Below are 17003 nucleotides of genomic sequence, written 5' to 3'. Positions count from 1 at the left end.
GTTTCACAGCTGCAGGACTCTCTGGTTTTTTACCAGCTTAATTAAGCAAATCTTCTCTTTTCCATGGACAGATATAACACGCATGGTTTTACACGGATTAACGGTCTCCAGGGTCAAATTAAGTTTTATGCTACAGTGATTTTATCTTTTCTGCTCCATTCAGAGAACTTTCCATCATAGGATTAATGAAAGTACTGTGGTTCCTGACCTTTTATTATAGTTTTTTATTTTAATTCACGAGTCATTAAGACCAAAAAGCTCATTTAACACATGTTTTGACTGATTCTGGTTATGGGCATAAATGTTTCACACTGAAAGCAGAGAGAAAGATGCATCTCTAAGAACAGAAGCATCAATATGTGCAGCATTGCCTTTTTTACAGTGTAAATATTAATATAAAGTAATTTTAAAAATCCTTTCTGTGGTATGATTTTAGACTTTAACACTTCTAATTTGATGCTACAAAGATGTTAATTCAGTCTCAGCAGCTAATTATCAGGCTTTTCTCGATGACTGGCAGAAAGGTGCAATTAAATATCGTTTTTATGAGCAGACATTGTTATGTTTCTCAGAAAATGGTTCAAGGGTCAAAACAACAGCCACAGATTATCCAGAGACTTTTATTTTGTAGATACTCAGACAAAGAAAAGGGGCCTCTTTTCTGAGAACAGAACATTTCAAATTTATTTGCGTCATATTAAGTGTTACTATTATAAGCGCCCACTATTTAGAAAAAACTAAAACTCTATAAAGATTATGAAATATGTCGCCCCCTACAGCACATTTCAACTGAACTTCAATATTTTTATTTAAAATAACTTTTCTCAAAACAAACATTTAATAGCACTTTTAAAAAATTATATTTAGACATTAGACAAGATTTTTTTTACACTATTTATAACTTAAATATTAACCTGTTTCTTAGATGAATGTGGGGTTGTTTTACTGTTAATTCAGTTAAAGAAATATACTTTACACAAAGTGTATTAATGCTAAAATATTAATTTTAACATATTTTCAGTTTATAATCTTTTGTCTTCCATTGCTATTGTTTACCAGGCTTTAAAGACTTCCAGTGTCACATATTTTCTATTGTTTTTCTGCAGTTTTATGTTTCGTTTTGTTTTTCAAAAAAAGAATGAAGTGTTATCTGCTGTGAAACGGTTTTTAAATTTGTCAAACTTACTATTTGTAAAATGCAAATTCTTTTCTGGGAATTAGGCAGATAAGAGAGCAACACAAAAAGCCAACAATTTCAGCTCATTTGGAGACTTTAATGGGGAAAAACTGCACTAACATAAATAGTGCAAATATTCCAAATCCATATGTTCCTGTTAAATGACTCATCTGTGACTCAGGTGAGGCCCTCAGTACGATTACATCCCGTTTTCTCTCTCCGTGTGCACTGCAGAAGGATTGATTCTGGCCTCGGCACCACAGCTGGAATGAAGAGGCTTACCCTGATTTGTTAGGAAGAAGCTGAGGTGTTGGAGGAGTCCAGGACAAATCCTCCCTGACAGACGCCAGCGCTTCATTACCTCCGTATGTGAGCCTTCATGAGGCTGAAAGGAAACCTCACCTGCAAATTCTGCCTCGAAAAGACCACAGCGGTAACTAACACTGAGAGGAGACCTTAACAGGGAGGAACATTGAGGTCTGTGACAAAAAAATAAAGGACAGGACAACATGTATATACATTTTTTATGTGAAACAGGGATTAGCATAAACTCTGTATTTACAAAAAAAACAAAGCAGATTTCTGATATTAGAAGTTTTCTCTCAAACTTCCTCATCATCAGGAAAGGGACTTTTCTGGATATCAAACACTTTCTACAGAAAAGAAAACCTTTTTCCAACCCATCTTGCACATATTTAACAGGTTCCTGAAGGTGATGTAGGAGGCGGCGCGGGGACGGAGAAGGTTCAGAGGCTGCAGGCGTCCTCAGGCAGCGCTCCCAGCAGCTCATCCAGGTCATCGTCTGTAGACCAAAGAGGACAGAAGGGGGGGGGGGGGTTACAAACATGAAAAAAACAACATCTGTGGGTTCAAAATGTTTTGGGCTGCAGGACATCTTTGTTCTAAAATGAGCATAAGAGCTAAACAATGAAGTGCTGACCTGAACCGTTTTCTACACGGTTAAATCACAAGCTAATCGTTTAGTTCCTAACCTGCGTCCCAGTCCGCGTCCTGCGGCGCTGCGTTCCCAGCATGCTCTTGGGGAGCTCTGCTGGCGCTGAAGGATGTCTGAATCTCAGTGCGACTTTGCACTGGAGGCTCTGCAGATCCCTCCGTACATCTCTCCCCCTCATCGTCCTCTTCATCAAACACCAGCTGCATCTGAGACACCGCCTCCCGGCGGACAGAGGGGCCCCGAGTGGGGGGGGACTCCTGCATAATGCACACGTGTGTTCACATGAGACTTCGACTGCGGGACCTGCTGCCATACTTTACGCTTTTATTCTTGTTGTGAGCTGGAGCTCACCAAGTCCAGAGGCGAAAGCCGGGTGGAAAACAGACCGACTCCGTCAGGGGCGTAGATCCTCAGCAGGTTGTTGGGCGTCACATTCAAGTAGTGGTTGCGGTGGGAGGGGGAGAAGACGCCCACCTGTGCTCACCGTCAATATAAATCGTTAGTAATGCCGCCATGTTCATCTGAAAATCCACTTTAAAGCCCCGTTTAGAGGCGACTTCATGGTAGGATTTCCACTGGTCCGTCTGTGTTGCGTCTGCCTTGCGATGTGTGGGGAGTCCATCTCTGGTGAATCCCCCCTCACTCTGGCTTCATGAGAAGTAGTTTGTCCCGATTAACTTGATAAATGGACACTTTGTGTCATAAATACTGTGTTCCATAACAAAACTTTTGTCATCCGTGGCGAAAATAGACGACGGTGGTATCCATGTTGCTCAGATGGAGACGCACCGCAGACTGAGACGCACCGCAGACGGAGACGCCCCGCAGACGGAGACGCCCTGCAGACGCCCCGCAGACGGAGACGCCCCGCAGACGGAGACGCCCTGCAGACGCCCCGCAGACGGAGACCCCCCGCAGACGGAGACGCCCCGCAGACGGAGACGCCCCGCAGACGGAGAAGCCCCGCAGACGGAGACGCCCCGCAGACGGAGACGCACCGCAGACTGAGACGCACCGCAGACGGAGACGCCCCGCAGACGGAGACGCCCCGCAGACGGAGACGCCCCGCAGACGGAGACGCACCGCAGACTGAGACGCCCCGCAGACGGAGACGCACCGCAGACGGAGACGCACCGCAGACGGAGACGCCCCGCAGACGGAGACGCCCCGCAGACGGAGACGCCCCGCAGACGGAGACGCCCCGCAGACGGAGACGCCCCGCAGACGGAGACGCCCCGCAGACGGAGACGCCCCGCAGACGGAGACGCACCGCAGACTGAGACGCCCCGCAGACGGAGACGCACCGCAGACGGAGACGCACCGCAGACGGAGACGCACCGCAGACGGAGACGCCCCGCAGACGGAGACGCCCCGCAGACGGAGACGCCCCGCAGACGGAGCAGTGAAAATCCGGTTCAAGTCTCACTTGTTTGAGCAGAAGAACCGCTCCGACCCTCAGCTCCTCAGCTCGTTCCTCCAGGAGGCGCCGGTGCACCGTCCCCTGCATCTCTCCTTCAGACCAGAAGCAGAAAAAGGTGAGCAGCAGCATCCCATCATTTACATACTGAAGGTTCAGTTCCATTCCAAAAATCAGGCTCAAAGATGAGAGGAAAAAGATCGCAAAGTATTTTTAGAACCAAGTCACATGAAATCCATCTCTAGATTTTACATCTTCGTCTCCCTAAGAAGCTAAAAGAAAGGACTTTAAATCCTGCATTTCTGATGATTCTTCTTTATTTTCAAATCTTTAAAACAATTTCACCCATAAAAACATCTCTATAAAACTCAAAGCTCAACAACACCGACTAACTTAATCTTTTTTTAGATCCATAAATCATCTCAAAACTGGAAGGACAAGAATAAACTGAAAAAAAACATTTGAAAAACAAAACCGATGACTGACATGTAAATGCTGTGTGTGATTACATTTCGATTATTTCAATGTAAACTTTTGTGAATAACTTATATTTCAAAAGTTTAACTTTCATTCAGATTTTTCTGGTTTCTTTGAGCATTATTGACTTTTGAAATGAAGACTCCCGTTTCTGATAGTTGTTGTTGTTCCTGAGATATTACAGCTCTGATTGATGTTGACATCCGGACTCTCAGTGTTTCTCTGATTCGTGCTCTTCGTCCCTGTGAGGAGGAAGCTGTTGCACAGCTCCAACACCACTAAGACGGGCCGTACAGAGGGCATGGAACTGTTAATGAGGAGGAAAAACAAATACGATATTTGGAAAATAGAGAAAATGTTGCGCATCTGCTGGGAGGGGAAACAGAAAAGGTGCCTGCAGGTGGAGGCTCATTACTGACAGATCAGTGGCTCTTGGTGTCAGAGGCACTTAATACCCGCCCACTGCTGAAGCCATCCACTGCAATTGAATCACTAATGAGCACTTAACTCCAGTGCTGAGAAAACAATCCACTCCTGCAGATAATCAGAGCGCCACATGTGGCTGTGCGGCAGAGGCCATGGCAACCGCTCGGCTCCAAGGTTAGTCCCAGGAAAGGGTCAAAGGGTTAAGAGAGGAAAGAGGAATGGAAACAAAGTGAGGAGGCAAAGGAGCTGGAGGCCTGTGCTGTGCTGACACAACAAGCTAGAACTGGATCTGTGGCTGTGAGCCTGTGCGTGTGTGTCAGTCTTTGTGTGCGTGCGTGATAGAATCTTTGTGTGTGAATCTGTGTGAGTGTGTGTGAGTGTGAGATATCAGGGAACACAAGTCCCAAGAAAAGCTGCACTGCCCCCCAGCTCCAATTGGAGCAGAGTTTCTGCTGCTTTACAAAGACACTGCAACAGGTTACCATGTAGGCTGCTGCATTCGCTGCATGGGTGTGTTGCTGCTTTGCTGCATGTGTGTGTTGCTGCTTTGCTGCATGGGTGTGTTGCTGCATGTGTGTGTTGCTGCTTTGCTGCATGGGTGTGCTGCTGCTTTGCTGCATGTGTGTTGCTGCTTTGCTGCATGTGTGTGTTGCTGCTTTGTTGCATGGGTGTGTTGCTGCTTTGCTGCATGGGTGTGTTGCTGCTTTGCTGCATGTGTGTGTTGCTGCTTTGCTGCATGGGTGTGTTGCTGCTTTGCTGCATGGGTGTGTTGCTGCATGTGTGTGTTGCTGCTTTGTTGCATGGGTGTGCTGCTGCTTTGCTGCATGTGTGTGTTGCTGCTTTGCTGCATGTGTGTGTTGCTGCTTTGCTGCATGGGTGTGTTGCTGCATGTGTGTGTTGCTGCTTTGTTGCATGGGTGTGCTGCTGCTTTGCTGCATGTGTGTGTTGCTGCTTTGCTGCATGTGTGTGTTGCTGCTTTGTTGCATGGGTGTGTTGCTGCTTTGCTGCATGGGTGTGTTGCTGCTTTGCCGCATGGGTGTGTTGCTGCTTTGTTGCATGGGTGTGTTGCTGCTTTGCTGCATGGGTGTGTTGCTGCTTTGCTGCATGGGTGTGTTGCTGCTTTGCTGCATGTGTGTGTTGCTGCTTTGTTGCATGTGTGTGTTGCTGCTTTGCCGCATGGGTGTGTTGCTGCTTTGTTGCATGTGTGTGTTGCTGCTTTGCTGCATGTGTGTGTTGCTGCTTTGCTGCATGTGTGTGTTGCTGCTTTGCTGCATGTGTGTGTTGCTGCTTTGCTGCATTTGTGTATTGCTGCTTTGCTGCATGTGTGTGTTGCTGCTTTGCTGCATGTGTGTGTTGCTGATTTGCTGCATGTGTGTGTTGCTGCATTTGCTGCATGTGTGTGTTGCTGCATTTGCTCCATGTGTGTGTTGCTGCTTTGCTGCATGTGTGTGTTGCTGCTTTGCTGCATGTGTGTGTTGCTGCTTTGCTGCATGTTTGTGTTGCTGATTTGCTGCATGTGTGTGTTGCTGCATTTGCTGCATGTGTGTGTTGCTGCATTTGCTCCATGTGTGTGTTGCTGTTTTGCTGCATGTTTGTGTTGCTGATTTGCTGCATGTGTGTGTTGCTGCATTTGCTGCATGTGTGTGTTGCTGCATTTGCTGCATGTGTGTGTTGCTGCTTTGCTGCATGTGTGTGTTGCTGCACGTGTGTGTTGCTGCTTTGCTGCATGTGTGTGTTGCTGCTTTGCTGCATGTTTGTGTTGCTGATTTGCTGCATGTGTGTGTTGCTGCATTTGCTGCATGTGTGTGTTGCTGCATTTGCTCCATGTTTGTGTTGCTGATTTGCTGCATGTGTGTGTTGCTGCATTTGCTGCATGTGTGTGTTGCTGCATTTGCTGCATGTGTGTGTTGCTGCTTTGCTGCATGTGTGTGTTGCTGCACGTGTGTGTTGCTGGCTACCTGTTGGGTCTCTGAACACGGCCTTGGCGTCAGCGTTGGTGTGGATGATGCTCTTCAGCAGGACAGCCATGTTTGGCACTTTGTTCCTCGCCAGCTGTTTCAGCGCCGCCTGGAATAAAATGAAGGAAACGGACTTCAGAGCGTAGACAGAGCTGAGTCTCAAGAGGGGAGAACATTTGCTAATCAACCTCCAGATGTGTGATTTTTGGAGCTGAAAATGCAAACCACAGGAGTTTTTGACAACAGTGTGTTATTGTGAAGAGTAGTTTTCACATTGTTCCCAGTGTTTGATTAAATTCCACAGGTTTCAGTTTGTTTGGTCCAAACAAACTCACAAAGATGAACTGAACACAACAACCGCAGCCATTAGTGTGACGGATGAACCCTCACGCTCTTCATCATCAAGAAGGCTCCACCCCCTGCAGCACTGCGCCCTCATTTGTCCTGATTATGCCAGCAGACCTCCAGCCGCCACGCGGACGGTGATGGAGGATGAATCCCCTTCAAAAACAGGGCGCTGCGTTTGGACGCGGTGGGCGCACCTTCCGAAGCACCATGACGACGCTATAGCTGTGCAGGAAGCAGGAAGGATTCCTCTCATCCAGTCCCATCTCTGCTTTCATCGCAGCCCAGCCTCCAGCGCTGAACTCCTCTTCCTCCGTTTGCGAGCAGGAGGCCTGCAACAGAAAGCCAACCTGAGCGTCCGTTTTCTTCAGGAGGAACAGGAAGTCAGCGCAGAGCTGCATGAATCAATAGTGCGCAGTAGCGGCATCGGTTTGTGTGAACAGCTGGGGGACGCTTCCACCTGCTGAGAAGACGGTGGTTCGTACATCTTCTTGAGGAGGAAAACCTTCTTCAAGTGCATTTCTGCATTACGCCTGCAGCACTCTCCAGAATAAAAGAAACGAAGCTTGGTGCTCATGAAAGCTCCTGCTTCGTTTTCTTGGCCTTTAGGGCTGGAAAAAGTGCAGAAGAAAAGCTTCTGCCTTTGTGAACGTTTGCGAGTAAACTATAACTGTCCTTAATGATTGGCTTTAATGCTTCTGAAACTGATTTTAACTGAAGGGATTCCTGATTGTTAGGAGTATTTACACCAATCGTTTACTCCCTAAGAGAAGAATCATTTTTAATATCGATCCAACAGAATTCCTATATTTTTGCTTTTTTTTATCTACAGGTCTCTTATATCATAAAAAGTTGAAGAACAACATTTTTGACTTTTTATTTTATTTTAAATTTCCCCAATTTCTGACTTTTTCTGTCTGTTTTACCAAAATTTTTCTTCAAAAACAATTGACCGCACTAAATTATGGATGGAATAAGAAGAGTATAACTACATCCCAGGGCTGAAAGCATCACTGAGTGGACCTGCAACCATTTTGGAGGAGCCGGCTGAATCCAAACCCTGGACCTGATCTGAAGATCCTTCATACATGCATCTGCCGCAGCAGCAGCATTGTTACCACCAGTCTGATGTAACGGAGAGCAGCAAAGTGTCATAAATAAATCCAGTCCTGTTGGTGCAAACGCAGCTAAAAAGTGCAGAGGTCTGAAAATTGAATTTTACATAAATCTATGTTCTCCTCTCGATGCGTTCTGAATGTGGATACAGACTGAGCAGCTGCTAGGTTTTATTAACGGAAATGGTGTTGATCTCCTAAATGAAAAAAACATGCAGCGAAAGGAAGCGTTGCTTTGAAACTGCCAGGATAAATCTCCTGCAGAGAATTGAAAACCCCAGCAGTCAACAGCAGCGGATAGGAAAACCTGGAGGGAGACGGGATTAGAAGAATGGATCCTCTTAAAGAGCCAAACTGATGCAGAGAGGAGAAAAACATGTTAAGGTGGTTGAACAGATCGAGCCAGACAAGATGCTGCTCACAGAACTGTTTCTTTGCCTTCTGAAGTGACTAATGTCCTCAGAATAAATGTTCAAACTTGACAGGTTGTAAGGAATGATTCTGTTTTGGGAATACTTCTCAATTTTCTTTCTAACTGAAAGAATCTTCTGTCATTCTGAAAGCTGGTTAAAGGCTAAAGGAAATGTTCTGCTGGTTTCTGAGACTTTCCTGTGTTCTGTTGGCACGCCTGTGGGTGCGAGTCACTGACCTGGCTCGGCGGGCGAGCTGCCGCTCCGTGTGCGGGCGTCTTAGGAACCGAAACCACAATCTGGTCCAGGTTCTGAGCCTGAGGCTGACAAACAAAACTCAAATAAAAACTGAGAAAGAACCGACCAAAGCGGTTGCTTTTTTCAGTCTGACATCAGACTGTGGGGGGCTGACCTGCTGCGGCAGGAGACCTGCAGGACCCGGAAAACGCCGGGTTCTCCGCTGACGGGATTCCGAGCGAGGCCTCTTCTTGGGGAGCTTACTGGAAGCAGACACCAGCTGGACCAGGCGGTTGGTGAGGACGGGGGTGTGCAGGGGATGGGGACTGAGCGCCGAGGGTGGCACCGAAGGGGAGACCGTTTCAAAGAGTCCGTGGGCCTGAGGGGAGGCGCGCGGAGTGGTCCATGGTTTGTGCGTTTGCTGAGGATTGGAAAAGCTGCTGGATGCCGGAGAAGCTGCAGCGAGGCTCCGGAGAACCACAGGACTCTGAGGGGGATTTGAAGATCCCGGATTTGCAGGGAGGCTCCGCCGTGCCGCAGTGAAACAAGAGGATCCAGAAGTCTCAGGGGTGTGCTCTCTGAAAGTCCTGTCATGGCTCCCTCTTAAAGCGGAGGGTCGCAAAGCTTTTGCAGAAGAGGAGGGTTCTGCTGCTGCCGGAGGCGGCTGCTTCGATGAGCTGTCACACTCATCCAAGTCCGCCAAGTCAACATCCCAGTCATCAAAATCATCCAGATCCACCGAGGATGTCAGCAGGCCTTTGGGGTCACTGTGGTTTTGTGATGCCAACTGCTTCGAATCATTTGAAGTAATCAGGGGGGATCGGAGAGCCCGGGTGGTGGGGGGGATCTGTCGGAGAGCCAAAGCAGCGTTTTGAGCAGCAGCCCTGAAGGTCCTTGAGGTCGCCCCATCACACAGGGGGGGTGGACAGTCCCGCCTTTGCTGAAGACCGACTTCTTCCTGCTCTGCATTTGCAGCGGAGGACATGGTGGCTGCAGCGCTGGCGGCCTCAGAGGCAGAATCGGTGTGCCAGTCCGTCCCGAGAACATCCTGAAAACCCAGAGAGGATCTGTCAATCACCAGAAAGAGGAGCGTCCTGCCAGGCTGCAAACTCACGGGTGTGCCTGGAGTCACCTCATCATCAAAGTCTTCATCCAAGCTGAACAGCCCACCCAGTCTGCAGGTCTGCAATGAAACAGAGCACCACCAAAATGTTCACCCAGCATGCACTGCATGGATACCGTTTAGCAACCCACTCAACGTGAAGCTGTTAATCTCAGTGTTTGTATGTATTAGCCTCCTTAGCTGCCTGTTGAGTTGAATAACTTACCATGGCCGTCATGAGATATCGCGATAAAAACAGCGAGAATTCAGTTCAGACAAACATTACAAGCTAGTACTGACTGCCATTCAACCAGCACCAACGCTGGAGAGTCGGTGTGTTCAACTCGCAGATCCTTCAGGTCCGAAACTGCAGCTGCCGCGCCGCCACGTTCAAAATCGACGTCATGGCGTACGTTACGTGAAGCGCGGAACACATCTTCACATCCGGAGTGACGTCACTTCCGGGCGAACGTTTCCTCACTTAGCGGAAGAAAGTGATGATGCCAAATGACATATTTCACTGCCATAATGACGTTTTTTTTAGAATCATTTGAGGCAGAAAAACGTCATATGAGAACATATTGAGTCTCAAAAGTTCCTAAATATACCCCAAATTCCAGTGGCTACCAAGATCTAGGGAAATGGAAGGCACGCAAAATGTGGAAAACCTCCTGGTGACGGATTTGATTCAACAAGACGGAATCTATATCCTAAGGCGACTCAGGCCAGAGGAAGTTTACCAGATCACCCACGGGTGTCCTGACCAACGGACAGAAAAGAAACTGCTCGAGCTCAGCGAAGAGCTAAGTCCGGAGGTCTTGGATGAAGCCATAAAAAATATCACTGAAGAAGTTTCCAAAGGAGACTCGAGTGACGAGGAGGAGGAAGGTCCTACAAGCCACCCAACAGAAAGAATAGGGGTCGCTGGTAGGACTCCCTCCGAGGCTGGAACCCGCAGGTCATACAACTGGACTGTGAGGCAAAACATTGAAAAGCTCTATCACAGACTCAACCTGTTTGACACAAAAACACGGGTTATCAAACTCACGAAGGGGAGGATGTCCAGTCTAAAAAGAAAGAGCAAAACAGCAAATGCACCTCTTGGCGAACAGGTCCCAGAAGCAGACGAAGCCGAAGAAGTGACGTCACAGGCTAAAATCCCGGACTCACGCTTTTCCAGCCTGAGAATTGGAAAAGGAAGTGCTTCAAACATTAAAGCTGCTGGTGCCAAACTGCTGAGGAGAAGCAGTGGGAAAGCTCAAACTGCAGTAGAGGATGTTCAAACACAAGTGGAGAACACAGAGACTCAACTGCAAGAAGCAGAGCCGCAAATCCCGCAGCCGGAATTGCGCAGACACATTTTACAAAGGCTATGTGCTGCAAAAGTTAAAACTGGCATCAGAAGACTGAGGACACGGGACAAAAAGACGAGCGCCACAGACTCACAAGGAAATCTGGCCCCAAAAGATCAGGTTAAGGCGACCGCTCATAGCATTAAAGTGGTGTCTCAAAGGTTACAGGCGTACGCGGACAACATCAGCGTGTACGTCCAGAGCCTTAAAAACACCACCAAAAGACTCAAAATTGTGGTTGCAGAGACTCAAAGTCAATTGAGAAACGCAAGAGCACACCTTGAGGATGCAGCAGCATATTTTAGAAATGCAAATACAAGAGCTGCTGCTGCAAAACTGGAGGCGTGCACTAAAAAGCTGACAGCGTGGACCAATAAACTAATGTCCTATGCTGCGGACAAAGACCCAGAGGCAAAGAAAGCAAAGCCTGGTCCTGCGTTACTCAATTTACGGATCAAAAAACTACAATCGAGTCCTCCAAATGTAAAAGCAATTGCAGAAAAAATGAGGGCGCGATCTGTAAAAGCATTGGATGCGGGACGCCGAGCATGTGTAAAACACATCAAAGAAAGAGCCAAAAGAGCAAAGGTGTACGTTGAGAACAACGTGCTGAAGTCCATCGTCATGAATGTGAAGGCCGTGCTCATAATAATCAGGGCTCAACGCAGAGCAGTGACTCTGGGACCAGGTGATGAAAGAACAAAAACATTCCTTCATCACATCAAATCAGGGAGTTTAAAGGTCAAGACATGTGCGGCAAATCTGATGGCCTGTGCTACGAAGCTAAAGAAAGGTGTCAAACAGAGAGAGAGACGCCCGGCAGAGATCCCGATGGAGGATTCATCTGAATGGACAGACAGTTCGGACACAACATCCTGCATAAGATTTCTGCCCAAAGGCGTTAAGGTTTGCACCAAAAAAACAAAGATAACTCTCGCAAGAACAAAGACACCAGACGTGGAGGAACTGGAAGTAGCACAGGAAGAACCCGAGGATGCAGAGGTTCTGGACGACATCCCAGAACATCTGAAAGCAGCTGTGGCAGACTCGCTTTCAAAGCTGCTTTCACATGTTGTCACAGAGTCAGGCTTTGTGAATCATTCTGATAAATTCTTTCTGCATGTAATAAACCTGGTGAAAAGAATTTGGAAAGAAATGAACGGGGAAAAGATTCTGATGGATCTGGCCAAAATTCAGAAAAAGCTGCACCTGCTTGTGTACAAAGACCTGATGGATAAGTGGAAAAAGCCTGACTTTGTGATGGTTTTCCTCGACTCCGATTTGGACGTGGTCAATGACATCGTTGCTGCCAGCTTCAAAAAGCACCTGACAAAGTCACAGAAGCCCGGAGTCTTTAGAAGGTTCTTAAACTTCTTCCGTCGGAGGAGGGAGTAATTTTAGTTGTTTAAATTGTAGGTTTCAGTAGTTACTTAGTTTGTAGGAAAAAGATTAGCTTCAAAGCCCAGGGGGTTATAAAAATCAGGGGTTAGATTGTAGGAATAAAATAATAAAAAACTTAAAACTGAAAAAACAAAATTAAAATAGTTAAGGTTTAATAGATACCGGAGAAAAAGGTGAATTCTTTGTTTTTACCGTTGTCTGAGGTTTGGGAAGAAATGAGAATTCCTGTTTTATTTATTGATGGTTTGCAGGATTCCTGCAGCCCGATTAAGCCGTCGGTGTCCCTGCAGCTTTCCACTTCAATCCTTTCTTCCTCCACCAAAAACAAGATCTCTACGTTTGTGTGACGCATCCGTCTGAGGAGGAGGATCACTTTTTTTTTGGCATTTTCAGCATTCTAATGCTAATATAATAGACTATTTTCATTCATCTTTGTTGTTTGATGATATAACGGGACGTTTACTTCCGCATTGGTGTTCGGATCTGATGACAGGTTCATGACGTAAGGTGACAGATGAACTTCAGGGTTTGTGAATGAAAAGGAGAATAAAGGCTGCAACGATCCTCTGCACCCAAACGTGTCTCTGAGCTCCTTATTTTACATATGAAACTCCGCTTTACTGACACTGAACCCCGGAAAACCGGCTCCACTGACAATAATCTGATTTTGAGTCGCCAAAGGTTCAGAATCTTTCATCTTCAAGCGATGCTCCGATGAACGGACAACTTCGGTGTTTTCACCTTGTTAATCTATGACTTTTTTCTCGTAAATTTACGAGATAAAATGTCGTAATTTTACTTTTTTTTTTTTTTTGGTGGCCCTAATACTCCGTCGTAATGTGGCTATGAAAAACAGTCAAAAACATTATGCTCTGAACGTCAATGTACTGAACGCCATCTAGTAGAACAAAACAAAAGTCTTTTGACTGACAATCTATTTACATGTTAAGTAACTCAACTTAATACCATGACAACGGTGTGTCCGTGTCCACATGCAGAGTTTGTTTGGTCTGAGCATGTGTGGATTTTTGCCATGTGCTCCAGTTTTCCCAATCACAAGAAATAAAATAAAAAAACGACCAAACTTTAGTGAAAGTTTACGAAGATAATAGATAACAGAGGGATCATGTTGAATAAAAGACAACAGCAGTTAAAAATAAATAAAAATTAATGCCACCACTCGGGGGCACAATAGTGCTTCCATGTGCCGGTCCCAAGTCCGGATAAAGGCAAAACAAACAAACAAAAAGTCCGGACAAAGGCAGAGGGTCATGTCAAGAAAAACAGCAACCTGTGCTGTGTAAAAAAACAACTAAATAAAAGTAAAATGAAGTAATGCAACCACAAGGGGGCACAATAGTGCTTTCGTGTGCCGGTCCCAAGTCCGGATAAAGGCAGAGGGTCACGTAAAGAACAACAGCAACCTGTGCTGTTGTGTGAAAAGCAAAACAAATCAATACATAAATGTACAATTAAGTAATGCATCTATATTGGGGCACAATAGTGCTTTCATGTGCTGGTCCCAAGTGGATAAAGGTGGAGGGTCACGTCAAGAAAGACGGACTAGCAGATAGAAACACACACACACACACACAAAAACAGACACATACATACATGTGTGTGTGACATTTTATTCTGTGTTCAGAACTGTGTTGTATTCTTATGTTGTATTGTTATAAATGTTATTTTTTTGCATTTTATTCTGCTAATGTTCAACTAAAGAAAAAGAACATAACAGCCAGACACCAGAAAGAAAAAAAGAACGCAGTCCTTGAATTTGAATTCAGCCTTTTATTTTTATTTTTATCTACCATTAAAAACTTAAAAACTACTAAACTAAATGATTTTGGGAAGATTTTTTTCTAAATAAAACAACTCAGAACAATAATTTTGAATTTAGAGAAGGGAAAGTTTCAACAAATTAGCTAATTTAAGAAATAAAAATGACTTTTATTTATTCCTGATGATTGACAGTATGGAGTTGTAGTTGTTAAACTTAAATTAGTTTGCATTTAGAAACCTTGAATATTTTAAGGACTGTAATGTTTAAACTAAAATCAGAGTGTTGTGAATTTTATTCTATTTAGTCGTTTGGTTTTTGGTCGCCTGTTCAGGTAAAGCTTCGTCGATGCTGCCCTCTTGTGGCCACATAAGGTATGACAGGTATCAACTTTCCTTCAAATCTAATAATATCTCCAGCTGGACCTTTACTGAAGCAACTTGTGACTGAGCTCAGCCCACAGAGGAAAGGCTTTCACTCTTAGATCGCGTCATACTTCGAGGAAAGACTGACCTGACGTGTTATTGTACTCTGAATACGTTTTAACCAAAGACTTTGCAGTAAACGGTGAGTGAAAAGGTAAGTCGTTGTATTTCTACTGACAGTGAGGTTACCTTCTGAACCTCCGCTGATCAGAAATACTGTGGAATCTGAACCTGTGATGTCATTTGTGTTGAGGTGGAATGTCAAAGCACACGTTCCCCTTCTCCTCCACCTCCCTGCGCTCGCTCAGACTGGAGCAGGATTTTCAGGAGTGGGAAGATGCCCGTCGAGCTTTGGCTCAGAGGAGAGCCATAGTGAGTGCTCCTCTGCCTCGGGCCCCCAGACCTCCTCCTAGGCAGCAGCGTCTGCAAGAAGTTCGAGCCCCTCCGCCCCAGAGTCGCTGTAGGGACGCAGCCATCCACAACACCTTCATGTACGGAGACATGAAGGGGGTGTATGCGGTCCTGAAGGACCCGGGGATGGTCAATGCCCTGATGGAGACGGTGCATGAGGAGATGGTGTGGATCCCAGAAATGGGTACGAGCGCGAGAGATTACAATCTGCTTCCGACGCAAACAACAACACCGCTGCATCTCTGCTCCTCCTGCAGGTCTGTGGACTCTGACCTCCAAAGTGAAGCAGACCTCCGCTCTGCGCCTGGCTGCCGGCAGCGGACATGCAGCCTGCGTGGAGGAGCTGCTGTTCCGGGGAGCAGAGGTGAACGCCGACCCTGGAGGCTGCGCGGCTCTCCACGACGCATGCGCGGGCGGCCACTCTGTCTGCGTGCAGATGCTGCTGTGTCATGGAGCAGATCCTGAGCTGCTGGCAGCGGACGGCAGCGCTCCTCTGCACCTCTGCTCCTCTGCGGAGTCGCTGCAGTGAGTCAGGAAGACGCTGACAAAGAAAGACCTCAGGGTCTCTAATGCAGTTTGGGATCACAAGTTGGAGGAAACCTTAAATCATTTTACAAAGAATAAAATAGAAATAAAGTTGTTGCAATCCAAAACATTTAAATTATGAGAATCTGAGACTTTACCACAGTTTGATGTTTTAAGCATCTGAAAAAGGCCTTCCTGTTTTGAAGCTGTGCTCAGCTGCTGTTGGAAGGAGGCGCAGACGTCAACGTGAGGATGAGGGAGTCCAGACTCACACCTCTGCACGCGGCTGCCCGCCGAGGCCTGGAGGGGCACGTGGAGCTCTTCCTCAGCCACGGCGCGGACGTTTCTGCCACCAACCGAGAGGGGGAGACCCCCCTGAATGCCGCGTGCTCCGGAGCAGAGAGGCCGACTGAGGCCGGGAGGTTCCTCCGGGTGGTCCAGAAGCTGCTCGGTGCAGGAGCCGACCCCCGAACCGCCGGCAGGAAGCAGCACACACCTCTTCACAACGCCTGCGCCAACTGCTGCCCGAGGATCGTAGAAGTCCTCCTGGAGCACGGAGCAAAGGCCGACACCCCCAACTCTGCAGGTTACACACCGATGGACTGCCTGCTGCAGGTATAGATGGACTCTGTGTGCTGAAAACCACATTTGAGCGCAGCTGCTGGGAGGATGTCTGTTTTCTTTGCCCTGAAGGTGGTGGAGGATTACCAAAACCAGCATCCAGAGGCCATAGCTCGGTCTCTTTTGAACCACGGAGCTCCATCTGTCCCACCAAAGGTTCCTGCCGGCATCCATACTGACACACAGCAACAAGAATTCAAGAAAAAATGATATCAAATACAGGAAATTTATGATAAATAGCAGCAGAAACAGTCAAATTTAGAGCTGAACATATCAGTATTCCATTTTAAGTTCAAGTCTTTCCAATAACTTTTAAGGTTTGGTCTAAAATGTAAATACTTTCATAAAAACGACTCATCAATATTTGTTTATTTGTGTTTCATCAGCCTCCATTTCTCTTCAGATGCTGAAACAGTGTCTCGTCTCTCCTGCCACCCTGGAGGTGCTGCTGAACTCCTACCCCAGCGTTCCTCCCTGTGAATGGATGGAGTCTCTCTCTGTTGAAGGGTGTGAGGTGGGTGTTCTCTCCCTCTTTATTTACCCCGCTGCTCCCTGCTGTAGTGCGTTTTCTGCCCCTCCCTGACTCAGGAGCACCGGCCTTTCCTTGACCTGGCGCGTGGGCGCAGCGGTCAGCCTCGCTCCCTGCAGCATCTCTGTCGCTGCGCGCTGCGTCAGCATCTGGGAGCTGGCTTCCACGCGGGAATCCAACATCTGGACTTTCCCGGCTCCGTGAAGGAATACCTGCTGCTGTGCAACGACGGGACTCTCCACTGAATCTGCTTCCTCCACATATGTGGAAACTTTATTAAATATTACTTTTTGAGGTCCAAACGAATCAGAAGCATGTTGTCTTATTGTGTGATCCATCA

The 17003-nt window shown here is 46.9% G+C and overlaps 2 protein-coding genes across 6 annotated transcripts; one reads left to right on the top strand and one right to left on the bottom strand.

Moving 5' to 3' along the window:
- Positions 1 to 1253: 1253 nt before the first annotated feature.
- Positions 1254 to 9999, bottom strand: c8h17orf53 (chromosome 8 C17orf53 homolog). Of its 2 annotated transcripts, none has more exons than XM_023957387.1 (10): positions 9846 to 9999; positions 9632 to 9700; positions 8693 to 9565; positions 8520 to 8603; positions 6953 to 7087; positions 6411 to 6519; positions 3559 to 3644; positions 2484 to 2606; positions 2170 to 2389; positions 1254 to 1979 (listed from the first exon to the last, which is right to left on the bottom strand). In XM_023957387.1, exons 1-10 carry the CDS (start codon positions 9855 to 9857, stop codon positions 1924 to 1926), a joined length of 1767 nt encoding a protein of 588 aa, XP_023813155.1. In that variant the 5' UTR covers positions 9858 to 9999; the 3' UTR covers positions 1254 to 1923. The 2 variants fall into 2 exon arrangements, with proteins under 2 accessions (XP_023813155.1, XP_023813156.1); XM_023957388.1 differs by having other exon boundaries at positions 9650 to 9700; positions 9846 to 9998.
- Positions 10000 to 14345: 4346 nt separating this feature from the next.
- LOC101174670 (ankyrin repeat and SOCS box protein 16) lies at positions 14346 to 16972 on the top strand. 4 transcript variants are annotated; one of them, XM_023957385.1, is made up of 7 exons: positions 14346 to 14719; positions 14831 to 15172; positions 15246 to 15513; positions 15720 to 16128; positions 16207 to 16290; positions 16538 to 16648; positions 16723 to 16972. In XM_023957385.1, the coding sequence occupies exons 2-7, from the start codon at positions 14836 to 14838 to the stop codon at positions 16906 to 16908; spliced, it is 1395 nt and encodes a 464-aa protein (XP_023813153.1). In that variant the 5' UTR covers positions 14346 to 14719; positions 14831 to 14835; the 3' UTR covers positions 16909 to 16972. The 4 variants fall into 4 exon arrangements, 3 of the variants coding, with proteins under 3 accessions (XP_023813153.1, XP_004071300.1, XP_020560759.1); XM_004071252.4 differs by having other exon boundaries at positions 14350 to 14731; XM_020705100.2 differs by having other exon boundaries at positions 14360 to 14731; positions 14886 to 15172.
- Positions 16973 to 17003: the final 31 nt, after the last annotated feature.

The sequence above is a fragment of the Oryzias latipes genome, chromosome 8, assembly GCF_002234675.1.
Source record: "Oryzias latipes chromosome 8, ASM223467v1".
NCBI classification, from domain to species: domain Eukaryota; kingdom Metazoa; phylum Chordata; class Actinopteri; order Beloniformes; family Adrianichthyidae; genus Oryzias; species Oryzias latipes.
Note: the sequence above shows the minus strand (reverse complement) of the source record. Positions and strands in the feature narration are given on the sequence as shown.

Excerpts from the sequence above, each read along its gene's own strand:
- c8h17orf53 (XM_023957387.1), bottom strand. Across the intron at positions 3,645-6,410 it reads CGTGTTCAGAGACCCAACAG|GAGAGATGCAGGGGACGGTG; the intron begins GTAGCCAGCAAC and ends TCTGGTCTGAAG. Across the intron at positions 1,980-2,169 it reads GGACGCGGACTGGGACGCAG|ACGATGACCTGGATGAGCTG; the intron begins GTTAGGAACTAA and ends TTTGGTCTACAG.
- LOC101174670 (XM_023957385.1), top strand. The coding sequence starts at position 14,836 with ATGTCAAAGCACACGTTCCCCTTCTCCTCCACCTCCCTGCGCTCGCTC. Across the intron at positions 15,514-15,719 it reads TCCTCTGCGGAGTCGCTGCA|CTGTGCTCAGCTGCTGTTGG; the intron begins GTGAGTCAGGAA and ends CCTGTTTTGAAG. Across the intron at positions 16,129-16,206 it reads CGATGGACTGCCTGCTGCAG|GTGGTGGAGGATTACCAAAA; the intron begins GTATAGATGGAC and ends TTTGCCCTGAAG.